The sequence below is a fragment of the Moschus berezovskii genome, chromosome 25 (genome assembly GCF_049115385.1).
Source record: "Moschus berezovskii isolate FMDL1 chromosome 25, NW_MosBer_1.0, whole genome shotgun sequence".
Taxonomy (NCBI): Eukaryota; Metazoa; Chordata; class Mammalia; order Artiodactyla; family Moschidae; genus Moschus; species Moschus berezovskii.
Window position 1 is genome coordinate 50,178,704 of NC_142484.1, and position 19,458 is coordinate 50,198,161.

General features: G+C 42.1%; 2 protein-coding genes and 1 long non-coding RNA gene across 14 annotated transcripts in view; 1 reads left to right on the top strand and 2 right to left on the bottom strand.

Annotated features, from left to right (window-relative positions):
• The window catches only part of LOC148773938 (uncharacterized), a 35,700-nt gene extending 29,660 nt beyond the window's left edge, over positions 1-6,040 (bottom strand). The window contains exons 1-3 of the mRNA XM_088832018.1: positions 6,007-6,040; positions 5,501-5,566; positions 5,216-5,411 (exon numbers count right to left, since the gene is read on the bottom strand). Of these exons, the coding sequence (XP_088688144.1) occupies positions 5,216-5,411; positions 5,501-5,566; positions 6,007-6,040 (296 nt within the window). The remainder of the gene's footprint in view (positions 1-5,215; positions 5,412-5,500; positions 5,567-6,006) is intronic.
• LOC148773936 (ferroxidase HEPHL1-like) overlaps positions 1-19,458 on the bottom strand; it is a 226,320-nt gene that overhangs the window by 169,151 nt on the left and 37,711 nt on the right. For 2 of the 9 annotated variants that reach the window (XM_088832470.1, XM_088832469.1), the window contains 6 exons: positions 14,987-15,093; positions 11,500-11,722; positions 10,111-10,254; positions 6,007-6,169; positions 5,501-5,566; positions 5,027-5,411 (listed from right to left, as the gene is read on the bottom strand). The exons of 6 other annotated variants lie outside the window; for them this stretch is intronic. In XM_088832470.1, coding sequence (XP_088688596.1) covers positions 10,160-10,254; positions 11,500-11,722; positions 14,987-15,093 — 425 coding nt within the window. In that variant the 3' untranslated portion in view covers positions 5,027-5,411; positions 5,501-5,566; positions 6,007-6,169; positions 10,111-10,159. Of the gene's footprint in view, positions 1-5,026; positions 5,412-5,500; positions 5,567-6,006; positions 6,170-10,110; positions 10,255-11,499; positions 11,723-14,986; positions 15,094-19,458 lie in introns of those variants that run through there. One more of the 9 variants, XM_088832471.1, reaches the window with a different exon arrangement.
• LOC148773939 (uncharacterized) overlaps positions 7,320-19,458 on the top strand; it is a 48,251-nt gene continuing 36,112 nt past the window's right edge. For 2 of the 4 annotated variants that reach the window (XR_016036447.1, XR_016036446.1), the window contains exon 1: positions 7,328-9,494. This is a non-coding gene — a long non-coding RNA (uncharacterized LOC148773939). Of the gene's footprint in view, positions 9,495-19,458 lie in introns of all 4 variants that reach the window. The other 2 variants (XR_016036449.1, XR_016036444.1) reach the window with 2 other exon arrangements.

The window sequence follows — 19,458 nt, forward strand, 5'->3', positions numbered from 1 at the left end:
GTTATCCATTACTGTTCCCCTCTATTTTTCCTTCTTAATGAAAATCACTGCTACTGCTACTAAGCTGCTAAGTCACTTCAGTCGTGTCCGACTCTGTGTGACCCCACAGACGGAAGCCCACCAGGCTCCCCCGTCCCTGGGATTCTCCAGGCAAGAACACTGGAGTGGGTTGCCATTTCCTTCCCCAATGTGTGAAAGTGAAAAGTGAAAGTGAAGTCGCTCAGTCATGTCTGACTCGTAGCGACCCCATGGACTGCAGCCTACCAGGCTCCTCTGTCCATGGGATTTTCTAGGCAAGAATACTGGAGTGGCTTGCCATTGCCTTCTCCAAATGAAAATCACAATTACAGTTAAACAAGTATGTGTTTAACTGTCCATTGATTTAGTGTTTGTCTCCCCTTTAAGGTGCATTGAGGGATTAAATAACACATCCTCCTCTAAATCCTCCCTTCTCCCTCTCCTTACTCCAGTGTCATTTGTTAGAAGGAAGCCAAAGCAGCTGTGGGCCTCATAGCTATGGTCCCGAAACTCTTGTTTTGTTTGTTGGAGACCCTTGACATTTGGATATGAAATCTTTTGTGACCAAAATAGTCAAAGTCAAGAGAGTTAAGCCCACTACACGGCCTGTTCTGTTTATATATTCATTTATTCATCTAAGTAATGTCTGCTGAGCAACTATTGTGTATTTTCACTGTGGTCTGTGTGGGGGTGCAGCAGTGAGCAAAACAGGTCTGAGGTCCTTGTTTCCATGGAGCCTAGATTTCAAGGAGACAGACAAAAGTCAAACTAACAGGTAAGATGGCTATGTCCCAGGATTAGGGCAACTAAAGAAAACAATGGAAATTAGAAATAACTTGGGAGGGGTCCACTTTAGAGAGGGCAGTCTGGGGAGCTTACATCTGAACTAGGAAAGAGGGTGAGGGTGCTGCAAAGAAAGAGCATTCCAGGCACAAAAAGCAGCGTGTGCAAAGATCCTGAGGCCAGAAGGAACTAGCAGGGCACAGGAACTGATAAAAGCTGAAACAGAGGGGTCAGAGGTGAAGCTGGGGATGTGGACATCATGGGCAGCCAGATCAGTCTGAGTGTTATAGATGAAGGCAAGGAGTTTGGATATTATTAAAAGTGTAACCAAAAGACAGTAAAGGAAATTCACCAGGTTAAGTGACGTGATCGGATTTCAAGCGGGGTTTGGAGTCTGTAGCCCAGGAAGAAATACATTTTGAGTTTATTAGCATAAAGATGATTTTCCAATCCGGGGAGATGAGTGAAATAACCTGTGGCAGGGGTATAACAAACTACCGCTGACTTGGTGGCACACGTTTATCTTTTCTCTCTTTGTCTGCACTAGGTCCTCACGGCAGCGCAGCAGGCTTCTCTAGTTGCATGTTTCAGGCTTAGTTACCTCTCAACATGTAGGATCTTAGTTCCCCAGTCAGGGATCGAACCTGAGTCCCCTGCAATGGAAGGCGGATTCTTAACCACCAGGGTTATTTATTTTTCAACAGTCCCACATTTATTTTTCAACAGTTCTGGAAATCTGAAATCAGTTTCACTGCAATAAAGTCAAGGTGCCAGCAGGCCTCCAGAGGCTCGAGGGGAGAATCCGGTCCTTTGCCTTTTCTAGCCTTGAGAAAGCATTCCTGCATCTCCAAAGCCAGCAGCATAACACCTTCCTTCATGTGTCCCATAGCTCCCTCGTCTTTTTTTATAAAAACACCATGCTTGCATGCATACTTAGTCACTCTTTTGTATCCAACTCTTCCTAACACCATGGACTGTAGCCCATCAGGCTCCTCTGTCCATGGGATTTCCCAGGCAAGAATACTGGAGCTCAGTTCAGTTCAGTTCAGTCGCTCAGTCGTGTCCGACTCTTTGCGACCCCATGAATCACAGCACGCCAGGCCTCCCTGTCCATCACCAACTCCCGGAGTTCACTCAAACTCATGTCCATCAAGTCGGTGATGCCATCCAGCCATCTCATTCTCTGTCGTCCCCTTCTCCTCCTGCCCCCAATCCTTCCCAGCATCAGACTCTTTTCCAGTGTGGGTTGCCACATTTCCTCTTTCAGGGAAATGCTGGATCCTATTCCTGATCCCAGGAATCAAACCCTTGTCTCTTGCATCAGCAGGCAGATTCTTTACCACTGTGCCACCTGGGAAGCCCCATAAGAACACTGTGGTTACATTTAGGACCAATCTGGGTAATCTGATATAACCCTCCCATCTCAAGATTTGTAACAATCATAGCTGCAGCATCTTTTTGCTGTACACAGTAACATTCACAGGTTCAGGGAGTGGGACCTGGAATCTTTGGGGATACTATTCAGCCCGTCCCGGAGGGCCGAACGAAGAAAAGGGCCCAGTTCAAGTCGGGAGGCATGGTAAGATGTAAGTCAGAGGGAGGAGAAGAAACTCACAAGAGACTGAAAGGAAATAGCTGCTGAGGAAGAAGGAAGGTTGGCAGGCCATGTTATGGAGCCAGGGAACTGAGGGTATCCAGAAGGAAGGAGCTGCCAAGTGTTACTGAGAGGTTAAATAAGATAAAGACTGGAAGAGGCCACAGAACGTGGAATCATTTCTATTATCATTATTAGAGTCGTGATGGTTTTGATAACAGCAGACTGGGGTGCAGAGTTGGGCAGGGCCCTCTGGAAGGGAAACCACTGGGGTGGATGGAGGCATGCACTGGGTGAGGAGACAGAGACAAGTGTGGACAGCACTTTCAGTTCTGCTGTCAAAGGAACAGAGGACCTGTGTTGGAGCAGGTTATGGAGCTAAAGACAGTGACTGTTCGTTTGCTGTCTGTTTTTAATGGACGGTATTGCTGATAACTTCATGCAGGAGGGAAAACTGATGCCTGAGGAAATTAAGGTCTTGAGAAAGCAAGAAGGGATGCAGTCTCCAGAGTCCAGGGAGAGGCTGGCCCTGGCAGGAGCAGGCGCACATCTTCTGTTGTAACAAGAGGAAAAGACGTATATAAATGTGATTGATTTTCTCAGCAGAGTGAGGCTGAGCGTGAAGAAGTGTTGTACCTCTGAGAAAACAATACTTGGTGAGAGTCGTGTTATCTGTGGGCTTCCCAGGTGGCTCAATGGTACAGATTCTGCCTGTCAATGCAGGAGAAATGGGTTTAATCCCTGGGTTGGGAAGATCCCTTGCAGTAGGAAATGGCAATCCACTCCAGTATTTTTGCTTGAAATTCCATGTACAGAGGAGGCTGGCGGGCTACATTCCATGTGGTTGTAAAAGGGTCAGAAGCAACCTAACAACTAAACAACAACAATGTTATCTGTACACATATATTGTCACTTTGTTTCATTTCCTCTAACGAGTATAACTAGGATAGTTGCTAAATATCTAAAAAATAATTCTCCTTTAACTAACCGCCTGCTCCAGGTAAAAATTTACCTATTACTAGACCTCAGGTAGGGTGTTGAAAAGAAATGTAAATAGCTATCTTTATGATACATGAAACTTTATTAAAAAGAGAAATAGTATAATCAAACTACTTTGTGGTTTCATTTTCATTAAAAAAATAAGCTAAGAGAAAAGGAAACGACAACTAAATAATTTGTTTTCTACGTCAGTTATAAATAAGGCATTTATCATGATTAATATTATGAAACTATATAGCCTACACATGTCTGAAAACTGTAAGCCCGTACTAAAAATCACATTATCAGTGGTTAGTAGTCTGGAATTCAGATCCTTGGGTATCATGTTTGATATGACATTTAAGCAGACTATGAACAGAACTATTAGCATTTGCATACTGTTTATGTAAGACTATAGCTTCTATCAAATTACCCATTTCCCCTCACCAAAATGGAGATAGCATGAAAAGTCCCTCCACCAGTATTTATTGGGTCCTACGTGTTCACTTGGACAGCCCCATGACCCACTGCTAAGGCAGATGTACTAACAGCCCCCATCTCGCAGCAGCGTGGGCTAAGAGCAATTTCTCAGTCTAGTAATAAACAATGTTACTTTTATCAATCTTACACCTAGAGCTGAGGCATACTTATAGAGAGTATGGATTGCCTCTTAATGGGTTGAGTTTAGTTGTTCGATATTTTATTTGGCATTTGAGACTTGAAAATTATAAAAATATATCTCAAAGTTGATTTATTGGTTTAAAAATTTGCTACTGGGACTCTCTTTTATTAGCCTGTTCTTTCCTCTTCCCATCAAAGACTATGTCTTTCTCCTCCCAGCTAGTCAGCTGCATTGATGAATTCCTTCTGGTGTTTTTCACATGATGACACTGTCTTTATTTCATAAAAGACGGAGCCTGGGAAAGAACCTCCTAACAGTGAAAAAATCAGACTCAAGAGTCAAGGCCAGGCTTGCTTTCTGCAAAGTTTCCCTCCCGCCACATTTCCCTCCCCTTGGAAGCTCCTCCTAAACTCTTAAGGAGTGACTTGACTCAAAGTGGGAGAACCTAGCCTGCTATTTCAGATTCCAGCCCTCCACATTGTGAAATACAAATTCTTTGATTGATTTTTGAAAATACAAACATTGCCACAGAAACATACTGTAAAAAATGTATAAATGAAGTGAGTTGTAAACATTCAACTCAATGTAAACATTCAAGTATCTCTACAGGTTTGCATAAAAATAGTATTTTTTAAAAATGCATATAACTTTGCTTCTTGTAGCAAACAGTGCACAGGCTATTTATATTAAAAGGGAAAAGGCAAGGGGAGCTAGCTAAAGCCTCCAAAAAAGTCATTTGATCAAATTTTATCAGCAGATACTGATTTAGACATTTTCAGGGATACCCCAGAAAGTTATTTTTCCTGGAACCACTAAAGGAAGCATCTTCCGTAACAGAGATGAAAAATCAGTGCCATTCCAGTTAGATGTCTGAGGCAGTGTAACTCTTTCCCGAAACTGTCCCTCTATAGAGATTTTGATGGTAAGAAAGCACTGTCTAATCTAAGAATTATGAAAGATGGAAAACAAAGGTATCTTTCAGAGGGTCTTCGCACTTCGACGAGCTCATTCAGAGAACAGACTGCGTCTGCTTTCTCAGTCATGCCCACTTTTTCTATTTTATACCTGAGGATTATTCACAGCCCCTTTAAAAATAAATAAAGAAAAGCACATTGCTTTGAATGTGTTCCAGAGGACCGGAGCCTGACCTGGGAAGCGGCGACAGGGTCCTCGGAGAGCGGTGCCCTGTTCCGTCTCCCTGCCGAGGACGCGGGGCTCACAGGGCGTCGGTGGGGAGTGCGCAGGACTGGACCTCCTGGTACGCTGCCCGCGGCCTGGCGGAGCACAGCTTGACGGAGAGGACCACCGACAGGACCAGGAGGAGGAGGCCGAGGACGAAGAGGATGACCAAGGCTGCTCGGGCTCCTTTGGGATCCAGACTCTGGCCGAAGAAGTAGAGCTGCTCCTCGACGGGTTCTGTGCAAAAGAAACGCGAGCCGTCAGGCCACTTTCCCTGCGGAGTGAATCCCGACCATTGACTACAGGGTCGGGGCGGGCATCGTTACCGTAAGAGGACGCGGATCTGGATGCACCTCCGGAAGGAGACTTGGTGGAGTATGGAATCCTGTTGTCTGGACAAAGAAGACAATGTGATGGTTTATAAACAATAGAAGCAGATTCTTTTCACTATACGAGTTGTTTCCAGAGTTAAATCATTTCACCAACAAAGACTTGATCCTATCAGCATCTGTAGGATAGTCACTGCACCTATTTCATGCCAGTATACATGCTGTTCTTACCCCGTCCACCCTGCAAGTTTCTGCTCACCTGTTAAGATAGCCACCCGTGGAACCTGGGTTCATGTCCCCCGAGCTGTTAATCATTGCCCCCTGCTGCTGTCACTGAACCCTGTACCCTGCACTTTTTCTTGGCATATATCATAGTCTACTACAGTTACATGTCTGTCTCTCTTACTTGACTCTGAGCTCCTTGAAGGCCCTCATGGTTCCTGTTTTCAAAGTCTGCAGGAAGCCTGGTACTATCAGCTGGCATCACAGACAGAAAACAGTACCTATGTTTCGAAGGACTGTGTAGGTTGTCTCCATGCCAGCATGAATATGGTCAGACACATGACAATGTAACAACCACGTCCCTGGGTGATCTGCAAACAGTTCAATGGTTTGGAATGTCCTGGGAAAGAGGTCATATACATCTTCTCGGTAAGATTTACCTATCTGCAGGTAGAAGGAAATAATAAAGATAAGAGCAGAAATCAATTAAATGAAGCATGCTGCTGCTGCTAAGTCACTTCAGTCATGTCCGACTCTGTGTGACCCCATAGATGGCAGCCCACCAGGCTCTGCCGTCCCTGGGATTCTCCAGGCAAGAACACTGGAGTGGGTTGCCATTTCCTTCTCCAGTGTGTGAAACTGAAAAGTGAAGTCACTCAGTCTTGTCGGACTAGTAGCGACCCCATGGACTGTAGCCCACCAGGCTCCTCTGTCCATGGGATTTTCTAGGCAAGAGGAGTGGAGTGGGTTGCCATTGCCTTCTCTGAAATGAAGAATAGAAACATAATAAAGATAAAGAAACCAAAAGCTGGTTCTTTGGACAAATCAGTAAAACTGATGAACTGTATGGAAACCAACCTGTGATGGTCCCCAGTGATCCCTGTCTCCTAGCACTCAGTACCGTGGTAATCCCCTCTCACACTACTGTCTGACTGGTCCTTGAAGCCACCAGCATATGGCAGAAGCAAATGGCATTCTGCTTCCCTTTCTCTCTCTCCCCCACTGGATCACTCACTCTAAGGAAGCCAGCTCCAGTGTCATGGTAAAGAACTGAAGCCTCTGGCCCATAGTCCTGTGAGAGAGCTTGGAAATGGATCCTACAGCTGCTGTCAAACCTGATGACTATAGCTCCAGCTGACATCTTGATTGAACCCTCACAAGAGATGCTGAATCAGAATCAATGAACTAAACTCTTTCCAGCCTAACCCAGAGAGATTGTGAGATAATAAGAGTGTGTTGCTTTAGGGCACTACATCTTAGGGTGAATTTGTTATGCAGCAAAACTCTAGATAAACTGACAGAGGGAAAAAAAAACCCCACAGATTACAAATATCAGAGATGAAAGGGGGTCTATCGCTAAGACTTTATAGACATTAAAAAGGATAATAAAGGAATATTATGAACAACTATACATGAATTCTACACCTTTGGAGATTTACAGATGGCAGATAATAGAAAAGCATATGAAAAGATAGTCAATATCATTAACCATTCAGTTCAGTTCAGTCGCTCAGTCGTATCCGACTCTTTGCGACCCCATGAATCACAGCACGCCAGGCCTCCCTGTCCATCACCAACTCCCGTAGCTCACTCAAACTCATGTCCATCGAGTTGGTGATGCCATCCAAAACAATGAGATACCAATATATATATTGGGTTGGCCAAAAAGTTCATTCAGGTTTCATAAGATAGTATTGAAAAATGTGAACGAACTTTGTGGTCAACCCAATGCTTAAATGGATGGCTATGTGAGAGTTGGACTGTGAAGAAAGCTGATCGCCGAAGAATTGATGCTTTTGAACTGTGGTGCTGGAGAAGACTCTTGAGAGTCCCTTGTACCGCAAGAAGATCCAACCAGTCCATTCTAAGGGAGATCGATCCTGGGTGTTCATTGGAAGGACTGATGGTAAAGCTGAAACTCCAGTACTTTGGCCACCTCATGCGACGAGTTGACTCACTGGAAAAGACTCTGATGCTGGGAAAGTTTGGGGGCGGGAGGAGAAGGGGACGACCGAGAATGAGATGGCTGGATGGCATCACCGACTCTGTGGACATGAGTTTGAGTGAACTCCGGGAGTTGGTGATGGACAGGGAGGCCTGGCGTGCTGTGATTCATGGGGTCGCGGAGAGTCGGACACGACTGAGCGACTGAACTGAACTGAAGAAAAAATAAGAATGAAAGATAGCAAGTGTTGATGTGAATGTGGAAAAGTGGTACCCTCATACATGTCTGGTAGGAGAGAAAAGGATACTGTGTCTCTGGAACACAGTTTGGAAGTTTTCTTGAAGTTAATCATATATGTACCACCTGTCCTGCTGGCTCAGTGGTAAAGAATCCACCTGCCAATGCAGGAGACATGAGTTCGATCCCTGGGTCAGGAAGATCCCCTGGAGAAAGAAATGGCAACCCACTCTAGTATTCTTGCCTGGAGAATTCCATGGACAGAGGAGTCTTGCAGGCTATAGTCCATAGGGTTGCAAACGGTCAAATACATCTTAGCAACTTAACAACAACAACTAGCAATCTACCCCTAGGCATTTTCTCAAGGGAAAGGAAAAACATGTTCACATGAAAGCATGTTCACAAAACTTATGTTCACATGAAAGCATGTTCACAAATGTTTGTAATGACTTTATTTTTAATAACTACAAACTGGAAACAAGCCAAATGTCCTTCAGTAGGGGAACAAATAAACAAACTGCAATACATTCGTACGATGGAATACTGTTCAACAACGGGATGGAACAAACTGCTTATACAACGCGGTGGGTGCACGTTAAATGCCGATACAAAATGAAACAAGCCAGACTAATAATGCTATAGACTGTATGATTTCATTTACAAGACACTTCAGAAAAGGCGAAACTATAGAGACAGAAACAGATCAGTGGTTGCCAGGGGTACAGAAACAGATCAGTGGTTGCCAGGGGTTAAACAAGGGAAAGGAGCTGACTCTAGAAGGTGCGAAGGGGACATTTTAGGGGTTGAGGGAGGTGTTCTATATCTTGATTAGGGTTGGTTACACCACTGTATGTGCTTATCACAACAGAACTGTATACTAAACAGGGTGAATTTTGTTGTTGTCATTTAGTCGCTAAGTTATGTTCAACCCTTTGCAACCCCATGGACTGTAGCCAGCCAAGCTCCTCTGTTCATGGGATTTCCCAGGCAAGAATATTGGAGAGGGTTACAATTTCTTTCTCCAGGGTATCTTCCCAACCCAGGGATCAAACCCATGTCTCCTGCATTGGCAGCTGGGTTCTTTACTGCTGAGGCACCAGGGAAGCCCCAGGGTGCATTCTACTCAGTGTAAATTATACCTTAGTTTGAAATATTTATGTATATAATAATTTTATATGTACATAAAATAATTTTGTTTTTATAAATTTTATATATTTTAATATAATTTTCAAAATAGGGATTAAAACAGCCAAATTCTGAAAGGCATCATAGGCATTTAATATATGGAACTTAATATATGAAACTTCATATAATCACTGTTAGTACTTTCTGTCTTAAACTGTGTTGAATAAATATACTGAGGGGAGAGGATATTAGATGTTTCATTAGTTGGTATTTATTTCCGTGTGACTGGAAAAGGAGCAGTACAGGTTTTCTTTGCAGATTAGACATGATTATTCATTTCTATCTACTTCCTGTAGACTGCACAGCACCTGAGATGACAGACATTTGGACCTTATCCCAGGGATTCTGATTCATCAGGTCTTGGGTGGAGCCTGGCAATCTGTTTCTTAAACCGCTCCACAGGTGAGTCACCACTCAGATGGTACAGCTTGATGCTTGAAAGGCAGGAAGCCACACGTGGTAGAGCCCAGTCCACTAGGGCAAAAGTCAAGGTAACATTTCGGAACCAAGACAAAGCTTGAAATATCTCATTTACTAGAGAGAGCTATTCTGTTGGCTAAGCACATAGAAAAGAAACAGGAGAGGGAAAGAGAAAGAAAACAGAAAAGAAAAAAACGGAAAAGGGACAAAATACTGTGGATGCCTTCATTTGCGATATTAGTAGCATACTCCACATGGGATTATCCCCATGTGCGCTGCCGTCTATGGGGTCGCACAGAGTCGGACATGAATGAAGCAACTTAGCAGCAGCAGCAACTGATAAGAAAACTCTCATCTGAAGCTCAGAGAGTTTTTGGGTTTTGTTTTGTTTTTTTTAAAAAAGCACAATAAAATACATATTAAGAAATATTTGTCACGGGAAGGACATAATCATATTTCTCTGTTCCATTCTCTAGCATTCACTACCACCCCTTGTGGCTTGTGAAAGTCTTATTGTCAAATAACTCTAATTTCACAATGGAAATATATTGAATCTGTTAATTCAATGTCTTCCCCAAAGCATTTCTCTTACATGTACCTTGAAAAGAAAGCTCTCAGCACGATAATGAATGGTGTGTATGTCCACTTCATCTCCTACAGGATCCTAACAAGTACCAGTTGGTCATTGTATCTTCATTCATGACGAGTCCATGAAGGTTCCCAAAAATCTTCCCATTAATAGCTAAGAAGGTAAAAGGAAACAGCCTCTCATTAGTGATGATTCCTTAATCTGGTTTTAGAAACAATTCAAGAAGATCTTTATGTCACCAACATTTTCATTTGCCTGATAAACATGTAACCATCCCACTCACACTTACCAATGGCCCCACCATTTTAGACCCAAAACTCAAATTAGTAAGAAATCTTTATAAAAAAGAGCAAGAAAAGAGAAATACAAATTTGGTTTTAAAAGCTGTCTCTTGGATAGCAGTACATGTTGGTTGGTTGGTTGTTTATTTGAAATAGTCTTTTTATGGAGTGGATTACAGACTCACGTGTGGGGTCCCCAGATTTATACCATTCTACAGCTGACTGAACACAAGCATGGAGAATCAAGTTTATGGAAATCAAAATTGAACCAATTAAAAGGTTCAATTAATATTACATTTTCTGAGAACTAGCTTGGGGCAAGTTGCTGCTGCTGCTGCTAAGTCACTTCAGTTGTGTCCAACTCTGTGTGACCCCATAGGTGGAAGCCCACCAGACTCCCCCGTCCCTGGGATTCTCCAGGCAAGAACACTGGAGTGGGTTGCCATTTCCTTCTCCAATGTGTGAAAGTGAAAAGTGAAGTTGCTCAGTCATGTCCGACTCTGTATAGAGGGAGGCAGAATTGTAGGGGAGAGAGTAGCTGAATCAGAAATCAGTTGCTGTATTCTAATCAACGTTAGCAATTAACTAGCTTTCTTGGCAGGACCTATCTGTTTGCACACTGTTGGTCAAAAGTAGGTCTTGGTGAGAGAGTGTAGATATGTCAATTAGAACACATTACTTCCACTTGAAAAACAAGAAGTACCTTAAATTTCAAAGAATTAAATAACAGACACATTAAAACAGAAATTTGGTGATAGTGTTTCAAGTTCTAGAGACAGTTAAACCAGGCCCTTAAAATTGATCAAGTACAGGTTATCCTGTATTCTTAGAGAAATATACCAATAAGTGATCATTCATTTCCTAGAAATTACTTTACAGTCTTATAGTTTAGGGATCCCAGCATTCAGAGACACAGCTGCCTAAGCAGATGGTCCAGGCCTTGCTGGCAGCCAGTCAGTGGCTTGGCTGGTTCCCTCTGAAGGAAAGCTTTGGAGGACTGTCTTCTGTCAAGGTGCCCGTGGGAATGGAGAAGGGCTCAGAGAAGGAGGCTGGGACCTTCCACAGATTTCTATGGACTTATCTCAACAAGGGTCTCCTTTTTAAACCTCTGATATACCATGCATTTTGTTGCTCTCCTCAAAATCATCAGAGGGCTTAAAATCGCGTGGATCTTTATTAAGATACTTCTTAACATTGTCATCCAGATACCAGGATTCATTCTCATTAAATACCAAAAACAAGAGAGCAAATTCATAATCAACGTCGCTTCTTCTTCCCTTTTCATTCAACACTCCTTCCCTGCATGTAATCAGAGGACCCATCAAACCACTGTATGTATCCTGAAAGAAAAATAAAATGAATTAGAAGAGCTTTAAATAATTTAATAACACAGATTAGTTGCTTGTAAGAATCATTGCAAAAAAGACTAAAAGACAATTGACCGTGAAATAAGTACTAAGAAACCCTGAAGAATCAGGGCGATCTTTGCTAAAATTTAAGATTATTTCTAAAAATTTGCTGAGAGTGAGCTTTATGAGGGCTGAGGCTGTGGTCTTTACTTATTGTTGAGTCTCCAGAGCCCGGCTATCTACTACATAGAAGGTGTGCCATAAATGTTTGTTGAATAAATGAATGCTTATTTCTATTTTCCTGTGTGTTTTTCAAGTGAGACTATATATATATTTTTTTGTTTTGTTTTTGGCCGCCAGAGCATTTTTTTTTTTTAGGTAATTAATTTATTTTTTATTGGAGGCAAATTATTTTACAATATTATATTGGTTGGTTTTGCCATACATTGATATGAATTTGCCCTGGGTTTACATAAGTTCCCTCTCCTGAACCCCCCTCCCACCTCCCTCCTCCCTTTATCCTCCCTCTGGGTCATCCCCGCATGCCAGCCCCAAGTGAGACTATATTTTTTAACTGAAGTATAGTAGATTTACAATGTTGTATCAGTTTCGGATGTACAACAAAGTGATTCAGTTATGCATATATATATGCATATATATATTATTTTACAGATTCTTTTCCATTATCAGTTACTACAAGATATTGAATATAGTTCCCTGTGCTCTACAGTAAGTCCTTGTTGTTTCTCTATTTTGTATGTGGTGGTGGTGTGTGCTCAGTCATGTCCGACTCTGTGACCCCATGGACTGTAGTCCACCAGCCTCCTCTGTCCCTGGGATTCTTCAGGCAAGAATACTGGAGTGGGTTGCCAATTCCTTCTCCAATTTTGTATGCAGTGTGTATCTATTAATCCCAAACTCCTAATTTATCCCCCACCCCTCATTTTTCTCTTTGGTAACCATAAATTTGTTTTCTATGTCTGTAAGCATATTTCTATTTTGTAAGTAAGTTCATTTGTGTCATTTTTTTAGATTCCACATATAAGTGATTTCACATAATATTTGTCTGACTGACTTTACTTAGTGTAATCACCTCTAGTTCCATCTATGTTGCTGCAAATGGTATTATTTCATTTTTTAAATGGCTGAGTAATATTCAGACATTGAGTGTGTGTGTGTATATATATACACAACATGTTCTTTATCCATTCATCTGTCACTGGACATTTAGGCTGCTTCCCTGTTTTGTTTATGGTAAATAGTGCTGCTATGAACATTGCACGTATCTTTTTGAATTATGGTTTTCTCTGGGTTATATGCCCAGAAATAGGATTCCTGGATCATATGCTAACTCTGTTTTTAGTTTTTTAAGAAACCTCCATCCTGTTCTCCAAAGTGGCTGCACCAGTTCACATTCCCACCAACAGTGTAGGAGGGTTTTCTTTTCTCCACACCCTCTCCAGCATTTATTGTTTGTAGACTTTTTGATGATGGCCATTCTGACCAGTGTGAGGTGATACCCAAGTGGGATTGTATTTATAACTATATACAAATCTTATATTTCATTTTCTATGGGTAAAGTTTTCTTGGGAACTGATATGAGCCCATGAATGACTTTCATATCGAGTTATTCAGCCCTGAGCTTTCTTTTGAACTCCCACATTTCCATCTGCCTATTTAAATATTCCACCTGGATGCCTCCTGCAACAATTCATATGCTAAGAAGCCTTTCTAGGGTGAATGTTAGTATTTCCCTCCCCGTGTCCTTCTCCTGAATTCTCTGTTTCTGTCAGTAGCACTATGATATTCCCTGTCACTTAGGTCGTGATTTTCAGTGTCCTCACTGTGCCCCACGTTGTGCGCGCGTGTGTGCTCAGTCGCTAAGTGATGTTGGACTCTTGGCAGCCCTGTGGACTGTAGCCCGCCAGGCTCCTCTGTCCATGGAATTGTCCAGGCAAGAATACTGGAGGGGGTCGCCATTTCCTCCGCCAGGGTCGTCCCATCTCATTTGCTATCAAATCTTACATTTTTGCCCCTTCACGGTGTCTCTTCGTGCTGTGACTTTCTCTTCATTCTATCCACCATCCTTCTAGTGTAAGAGCGTTTTGGTTTTTGACCCCGCCCTGCAGCCTGTGGGATATTATCTCCCGGACCAGGGATCGAACCTGTCCTACAAAAGTCACCAGATTCAGAATTGTGATATAATTATGGATGTGCACATGTATTATTTCCCCCAAAGATGATAAAGTCCTTCAAGACAAGAATATTTTCAGCCCTCATAGTACTTGGTGAGGTCATCTGCACATCACAACAGCTCAATAAATATTTGTTTGTGGACTTCCCATGATTCTACTTTGGTTTTTGTTTTTTTTCAAGTGTCTGGTATGTTTCTCCTGAACTCTTGTGCTGTCCAGTACACCTCAAAGACACTAATTATATCAGATAGGACCTTAGTTTGGACTTCAATTATGATATATAATTCAAGACTAGATGTTTTATACATTCATATCTGACTCAAGTTCAATACTGAATCTTTGCCTTTAATTTCTAAGTAAAGTTAGCCTATTTATCATTCAAATAGTTTGTAGTTTCAGTTACTAAGTTTTTGTGGAGTTTGTTTTCTTTCCTGAGCCCTGATGGTACTGGTAAGGATTTTAAAATTGGGTAACATCATAAACCATGTTAAAAATTAAAATATATATTTATTTTTTTGGTTATCTAATTTACGTATCTTCTCTTGCTTCAAACTTCCTTATAAGTTCTAAATTTAGTAATTTGAGATCTTATTTTTTTCCCCTACACTTTAGATCAAGGGCCAGCAAACTTTGTTTTTGTAAAGTGCCATATAGCAGGTGACTTCCCTTGTGGCTCAGATGGTAAAGAATCCGCCCGCAATGAGGGAGATCTGGGTTGGGCCGATCCCCTGGAGAAGGGAAAGGCTACCCACTCCAGTATTCTGGCCTGGAGAATTCCATAGACTGTATAGTGCATGGGGTCACAAAGAGTCAGACACGCTAAGCAACTTTCACTTCACTTCACATAGCAAGAATTTTTTACTTTGTGAACCATATCGTTTCCGTCACAGCTACTCAACTTCATCATCAGTAATGCAAACAAATGGGCATGGCCATAGTTTGAGACCCCTGCTTGAAACCAATACACCTCTTTATATATACCCACCGTAATTGTGATAACTTGAATGGTCAACTGAAAACCATATCACTTTGAGCATTTTGGCAGCTCTCTCCACCTTACCTTCACAAAGTTTACTGTTGAATAGTAAACCCATGGAATACAATTTGGGTCAGATGGCCCTGGACCAGACCTTTTAGGGACATTCCATCTGTAGGTTTTTATTTCTCCTGAAACAAGAAGAAATAGAAAAAAAATTTTTTTAATTATGTGATCTCTGTTCCAGACAATTTACCTGAAGAAATACAAACAGATTCTTTGTAAATTTGATTAAAGTTACTGCTGGGGAGAATTACCCATTCAATAGAAATGTTCCTGTTAAACTCATACGTTGACTTTCTGCAGGTTCACCATGACAGATTTTCATTTCAGGCTATAGCCTTCCATCCTAGTTTGATGGTTTTTCTCCTCAAATTTCGTATCTCCTTCCCAAGAGTTATGCTTGCACGCACTTGAGTTGCCATGGGCCTCAGCCTTGGCTTCTTGGTGAATCACCAGGGAGCACTGTAAATCCTCACTGCTCATACCTCATCCCAAACCAATGAAATTAGAATATCAGCAATCTACTATTGGTGTACAAATATATTCCTTAAGCTTCTCAGGCAATTCTAATCTGCAGGCATGTGAGATCTAGCTGGAACCAGAGAGACTCAGAGAGGCCTAGTTTCAAATCTCAACCCTAATGACTTGTTTCCACTCAACCTTTGACAAGCTACTTTACCTCACTGACCTTTGAAAAGTGAGGGCTTCCCTGGTAGCTCAGATGGTAATGAATCTGCCTGCAAATCAGGAGACCTGGGTTTGGACCCTGGATAGGAACGATCCCCTGGAGAAGGGAATGGCTACCCACTCCAGACCCATGCCTGGTTTTCACTTAGCTTTTGACAAGCTACTTAACCTTCACAGACCTTTAGTTTCCTTATTTGTAAAGTAGATTAGTCAACCCAGTTTTCAAACTGTTGTGAGGATTAAATGAAATAAAATATCTAGGAAAGTGCCTCACGTTGAGGTCGGTCAATAATTGTTAGTTTGTATACATGTGTGCATGCTAAGTCGCTTCAGTTGTGTCCGACTCTGTGCAACCCAATGGACTATAGCCCACCAGGTTCCTCTGTCCATGGCAATTCTCCAGGCAAGAATACTGGAGTGGATTGCCATGCCCTCCTCCAAAGGATCTTCCTGACCCTGGGATCAAATCCATGTCTCTTATGTCTCCTGCATTGGCAGGCAGGTTCTTTACTGCTAGCGCCACCTGGGAAACCCCTAAGTGTTAGTCACTCAGGCATGTCCGACTCTTTGCAACCCCATGGACTATAGCCCACCAGGCTCTTTTGTCCATGGAATTCTCTAGGCAAGAACACCGAATTAGATTGCCATGCCCTTCTCCAGGGGATCTTTCCAACCCAGAGATTGAACGTAAGTCTCCCATGTTTCAGGCAGATTCTTTACCATCTGAGCCACCATGAAAGAGTAAGTTTGTACGTATGCTAGCAACAAATGCATGCACTCCCTCTGGTCAGACCCCATATCTGTGAATCGCCTGCGACTGGCCCAGAGCCTTGCAGAGTAACTATATATTACTCATGAGTTATCAAGATAATCACATTGTAAAAGACTCATTTAAATTATCTCCTTTTGAACTATCTGAGTCCCATCATCACCCTATAAGGACAAACAATTTATAGCTGAATCTGAGTCACAAAGCAAAAGTAATGAAGATTTGCATGAAACTTTGGTCTGTGTTTGTTCATGAAGCAGTTGGTTAGCAATATCATCTTAGGTCTAGTTTCCATGATTTACCCCATGCCTTGGTAATCACAAGATAAACAGCTGATATTCACCTTTCTAAATGCAAGTGACTTTCTAAATGCAAGTGTGGGTTATTAAAGTTGAAACAATCCATTGTCCACCCACCTGGAAGCCAAGTTCTCAACAAAAAGAGGATGCTCAGTAAATGTTTGTTGAGTGATATAATGAAAAGAAGACGAAGAAGATGGAGGAAGGGGAGAAGAAGGAGAGAGGAAATCTGAGGGGGCTTCAGTTCAATCGGGTCCGACTCCTTGTCAACCATGGACTGCAGCACGCCAGGCCTCCCAGTCCATCACCATCTCCCAGAGTTTACTCAAACTCATGTCCATCTAGTCGGTGATGCCATCCAACCATCTCATCCTCCGTCATCCCCTTCTCCTCCCACCTTCAGTCTTTCCCAGCATCAGGGTCTTTTCCAATGAGTCAGCTCTTCGCATCAGATGGCCAAAGTATTGGAGCTTCAGCTTCAGCATCAGTGCTTCCAATGAATATTCAGGACTGATTTCCTTTAGGATGGACTGGTTGGATCTCCTTGCAGTCCAAGGGACTCTCAAGAGTCTTCTCCAACACCACACTTCAAAAGCATCAGTTCTTCAGTGCTCAGCTTTCTTTATAGTCCAACTCTCACACCCATACATGACTACTGAAAAACCATAGCTTTGACTAGACGGACCTTTGTTGGGAAAGTAATGTCTCTGCTTTTTAATGTGCTGTCTAAGTTGGTCATGACTTTTCTTCCAAGGAGCAAGTGTCTTTTAATTTCATGGCTGCAGTCACCATCTACAGTGATTCTGCAGCCCAAACAAATAAAGTCTTTCACTATTTCCATTGTTTCCCCATCTATTTGCCATGAAGTGATGGAACCGGATGCCACGATCTTCGTTTTCTGAATGTTGAGTTCTAAGCCAACTTTTTCACTCTCCTCTTTCACTTTCATCCAGAGGCTCTTTAGTTCCTCTTCAGTTTCTGCCATAAGGGTGGTGTCATCTGCATATCTGATGTTATTGATATTTCTCCTGGCAATCTTGATTCTAGCTTGTGCTTCATCCGGCCTAGAATTTTGCATGATACACTCTGCATATAAGTTAAATAAGCAGGGTGACAATACACAGCCTTGGCATACTCCTTTCCCAATTTGGAACCAGTCCAGTGTTCCATGTTCAGTTCTAACTGTTGTTTCTTAACCTGAACATAGATTTCTCAGGAGGCAGGTAAAGTGGTCTGGGATTCCCATCTCTTTAAGAATTTTCCACAGTTTGGTGTAAGCCACACAGTCAAAGGCTTTAGCATAGTCAATAAAGCAGAAGCAGATGGTTTTCTGAATTCTCTTGCTTTTTCTATAACCCAACAGATGTTGGCAATTTGATCTCCAGTTCATCTGCCTTTTCTAAATCCAGCTTGAACATCTGAAGTTCATGGTTCACGTATTGCTGAAGCCTGGCTTGTAGAATTTTGAGCATTATTTTACTAGCTTGTGAAATGAGTGCAATTGTGCAGCAGTTTGAACATTCTTTGGCATTGCCTTTCTTTGGGATTGGAATGAAAACTGATCTTTTCCAGTCCTGTGGCCACTGCTGAGTTTTCCAAATTTGCTGGCATATTGAGTGCAACACTTTCACGGCATCATCTGTTAGGATTTGAAATAGCCCAACTGGAATTCCATCACCTCCACTAGCTTTGTTCATAGTGATGCTTCCTAAGCCCCACTTGACTTCACATTCCAGGATGTCTGGCTCTAGGTGAGTGATCACACCATCGTGGTTATCTGGGTCATAAAGATCTTTTTTGTGTAGTTCTGTGTATTCTTCCACCTCTTCTTAATATCTTCTGCTTCTGTTAGGTCCATACCATTTCTTTCCTTTATTGTGCATGGGGTATCCTTTTTTGGTGGGATCCAACATTCTCCTGTCAATGGTTGTTCAGAAGCGAGTTGCAATTTTGGAGTTCTTGCAGGAGATTAGCGCAATCCAATCCAAGATGGCAGAGTCCCGAGGGAGCTTACTTTTCTTAAAATGCTAACTTGTACTCTTCATCACATGCATGCCCTGATTAAACTTTCTTATCCAACTTGCCTGAACTAAGTTAGTTTCTTGCTCCTACCCCCAATCTCTGGGTTCTCCCAAACCTTTCAGACTTATTTGAGACTCCTGTGGGGACTGAATATCTCTGGCTCCCATTAAAAAAAGAAAAAATGCTCCATTGCCACAATCTATAATCATTTTTCTTCCTACTCTGACAGCCCTCATATCTAGGACTCTTAGAAGTCCAGTCAGCCTAGAGGAGCGGAACTGTGTCCCTTGTCACTCTTCACCATCAGGGTACATCCATCAGGAGGGGTCACACCAGCTTGGCCACAGCCCTACCAGAGCCCCACCCCAACCCTCATGCCTGATATGCTCCCTTCGAAGCTGCTTCAACCATCAAAAATAAATATATTTAATAGTTTTTTTTTTTGATCCATTTTAAACCATTTCCCTCTTCATCAAAGCAAGAAGGGAAGAAGAAAGTACAAAAAAATGTGAAGTAGAAAAGATGATCATGTTGCTGTTTAAAATACCACCATGAAGATAAAACCGTTATTAACACTTTGGCTTATTTCCCTTCTGGTCTTTCTTCTATACTTGTATTTTGCTTAACAAGTCTTTCCCGTGTAATTTAAAACTTTTTATTTCATTAAAATTTGTTTGTTAAATCTTTCTTAAATGTCATTTTATGGCTACACGATG